The sequence below is a fragment of the Argentina anserina genome, chromosome 3 (assembly GCF_933775445.1).
Source record: "Argentina anserina chromosome 3, drPotAnse1.1, whole genome shotgun sequence".
Lineage (NCBI taxonomy): Eukaryota > Viridiplantae > Streptophyta > Magnoliopsida > Rosales > Rosaceae > Argentina > Argentina anserina.
In genome coordinates, this window is record NC_065874.1 from 4,657,527 (window position 1) to 4,660,962 (window position 3,436).

Here is a 3,436-nt window from a genome sequence, read left to right on the forward strand (position 1 = left end):
TTGATAATTTTTGTTGATTACAATTATATATATTTGATAGCATATATGATGAATGAAATTTAAAAACAAGAAAAATAAAAAGAAAGACCAAAAGAGAAAATAAAAAAAGCATAAGAAAAAAATAAAAATAAAGATTTGAATTGGAGGTATTCTAGACATTTTAACGGCTTAACGGAATTTTTTAACGATCAACTAACGGAATGGACAAAACTGTTAAAAAATAAGAGTTAAAGGATATACAGATTAAATTTGAAAGTAAAAGGACAAAACTGTTTTTACACCTAGTATTTAATCAATCATCTTATTTTTACTCTTTTTGTGGGCATCAGTCCCTCCATTGGTCATTTGGTCCCTAATTCTAGGACCCCCCATCCAATTATAACCCATGTTATATTCCAAAAAAAAAAAAAATTGAATGGTCATAATATATGTTGTGTCTGCTTCACAACCGATATACACAAATACGTGTCTTTTTTTTTCTTGCCTCGAGTCTCAAATGTCAATCTTCCAATGCCCTTTCCACCAATCCACTACGTGGTCTTCTCTAAGATGGTCTGAGGTGGACTCAAACCTCCACACTCCCCCAACTCTATTTATACTCCATTTTCTCTCCTCTTTTCTCCCCAAACCTCACTCGCTCTCTCCCTCTCTCTCCCTCGAAATAAGAAAAATTCAGCGAGGCAAAACACATAAACACCTTGCGTGCATACATCAAAACACACTAGCTATGGCTACTACTTCCAATAGTTGGGCTCACACAGCCCAAATGCCTCACCACTTCTCCTCCTCTTCTTCTTCTTCTTCTTCTTCTTCTTCACCACTATACAAAGGCTTCCCTAAAAGATCCATCAGCTTAAACAGAAAAAGAACCACCACCATTCAATCCGCTCTCCAGTCTCCTTCAGTTCTTCACTTTCCAAAACAGCCTTACCATCAGCAAGTTGTTGCAAAAGAGGTCTGTTCAAATTCTAAGCCTAAAACAGCAACTACAACCCAGCAACCTCCACACTGGAACTTCCTCCAGAGAGCTGCCTCCACCGCCTTGGACATGTTGGAAGGAGCTTTGGTCTCGCGAGAGAGCCAAAGCCCCCTCCCTAAAACCGCCGATCCACTTGTTCAAATCGCCGGGAACTTTGCTCCAGTTCCGGAGCAACCCGTCAGTCACGCACTCCCTGTTTCCGGCACCATTCCCTCATGCATTAGCGGCGTCTACGTCCGTAACGGCGCCAACCCTTTACACGAGCCTGTCGCCGGCCACCATTTCTTCGACGGCGACGGCATGGTTCACGCCATTAGCATTAATGACGGTGCCGCCAGCTACGCATGTCGGTTCACTGAAACCCAAAGACTAGTCCAGGAGCGGGAAATCGGGAGGCCCGTTTTCCCAAAAGCCATAGGCGAGCTCCACGGCCACTCCGGCATCGCCCGCCTCGCCTTGTTTTACGCGCGCGGCGCTTTGGGCCTTCTGGACCCCAGCCAAGGCATAGGAGTCGCCAACGCCGGTTTAGTCTACTTCAACGACCGCCTCTTGGCCATGTCCGAGGACGACATGCCGTACCAAGTCAGAATCACTCCCCCCGGTGACCTCGAGACAGTCGGCCGATACGACTTCGACAGCCAACTGGAGTCCACAATGATCGCCCACCCGAAAGTCGACCCGGTAACCGGTCACCTCCACACTCTCAGCTATGACGTCGTAAAGAAGCCTTACCTGAAATACTTCCAATTCTCAGCCGACGGAAAGAAGTCCCCGGACGTGGAAATCCCTCTTGCCGCACCTACAATGATGCACGACTTCGCCATCACAGAAAACTTCGTCGTGATTCCCGACCAGCAGGTGGTGTTCAAGTTACAGGAGATGATCACCGGCGGGTCTCCGGTAATTTACGACAAGAACAAGAAATCCAGGTTTGGAATACTGTCTAAAAATGCAAATAACGCTGATGATATCATCTGGGTTGAGTCGCCGGACACGTTTTGCTTTCACTTGTGGAATGCATGGGAGGAGCCAGAGTCCGATGAGGTAGTGGTGATCGGGTCATGCATGACTCCACCCGACTCAATATTTAATGAATGTGACGAGAGCTTGAAGAGTGTGTTGTCCGAAATCCGGCTCAATTTGAAAACCGGCGAGTCAACTCGAAGGCCGATTATTTCCGAGGAGGTTGATCATGTGAACTTGGAGGCGGGAATGGTGAACCGGAACCTGCTTGGTAGAAAGACTCGGTATGCTTACCTTGCCATTGCTGAACCGTGGCCAAAAGTTTCAGGTTTCGCCAAGGTAGATCTTTTTACTGGCGAGGTAAAAAAGCATATTTACGGAGACAGGAAGTTTGGTGGTGAGCCCTTCTTTCTTCCTTCGAGTCCAAGTGGGGAAGAAGATGAAGGTTATATTCTGAGCTATGTCCACAATGAGAAGACGTGGAAATCGGAGCTTCAGATTGTGAACGCCATGAGTTTGAAGGTTGAAGCCACTGTGACGCTACCGTCAAGAGTTCCGTATGGATTTCACGGCACGTTCATTGACTCGAAGCACTTGGAAAACCAGGCATAACAGTAGGTTGAGAACATACTAGTGTGAATTATTACCATATGCAGTTGGTAAAAATTAGAGGGGGTCGACGATCATCAGGGGAAATTTACCAGAGGGATGGGTAGACAGGTCCCCGGATTCTCCTGGAGTATTTTAAAACCATAACTATCAATTTGATTTTGGTATGCTTTTTCAGGCTATAAGGTTTTGATCGATCAAGAACCAGCTTGTAGCTTTGGACTGTATGTACCTTTCGAGCTCAGCTGGTTTACATTTCTTTCTCTCTTCTTCTACTGTAAATTGGTAAATATTTAGACTTTTTTGCCTTACATGGTTTTGTTTCATCGTGGATATGTTGTGATCGATCTTTGTTACGAATAATTGCGGAATATAATATGAGCATACTATAACAATATAAAGGTTGAAAATGAACACATTATTCACGAAGTAGGAAAAGGAGGAAACATTTGTCCATCGATGTTTCGCTTTATGGTTCCAAATTTTTTTTTTTCAAAAATGGGGCCATTTCTTAATTCCCAAATTTTGAACTAAAAAGTCCATAAGTCCGATCCGTAACTAATTGATCGATTCATTGACTAGCTAAGTAAACAAGCATGCACGTAATAATGTTAAATATCAATAAAAGAAAAATCTTCACTCAATTCGCCCTGTACATGACTACATGCTAAAAGGACGTGCCTAAAGATTACTCTACAGAAGTAAAATTGTCTTCTAATATATTGATATGACTCGCCCATCGCACTTGATGGTGATCGTAGTAACAAGAGCACGAGATTTTATTCCAACAACAAAATAACCCACGAAATTGTAAGATAGTGAACATATACGTACGGTTAGTGAGGTAGAAAATGATGAGTTTCTTAGTTTTATACATTGCCTTAA

At 43.5% G+C, this 3,436-nt stretch overlaps 1 protein-coding gene across 1 annotated transcript; it reads left to right on the forward strand.

Annotated features, from left to right (window-relative positions):
• The first annotated feature begins 664 nt into the window (after positions 1-664).
• LOC126789107 (9-cis-epoxycarotenoid dioxygenase NCED2, chloroplastic-like) lies at positions 665-2,841 on the forward strand. The gene has a single exon (XM_050515175.1). It carries the CDS (start codon positions 728-730, stop codon positions 2,552-2,554), a length of 1,827 nt encoding a protein of 608 aa, XP_050371132.1. The 5' UTR covers positions 665-727; the 3' UTR covers positions 2,555-2,841.
• The last annotated feature ends 595 nt before the right edge of the window (positions 2,842-3,436 follow it).

Excerpts from the sequence above, each read along its gene's own strand:
- LOC126789107 (XM_050515175.1), top strand. The coding sequence starts at position 728 with ATGGCTACTACTTCCAATAGTTGGGCTCACACAGCCCAAATGCCTCAC.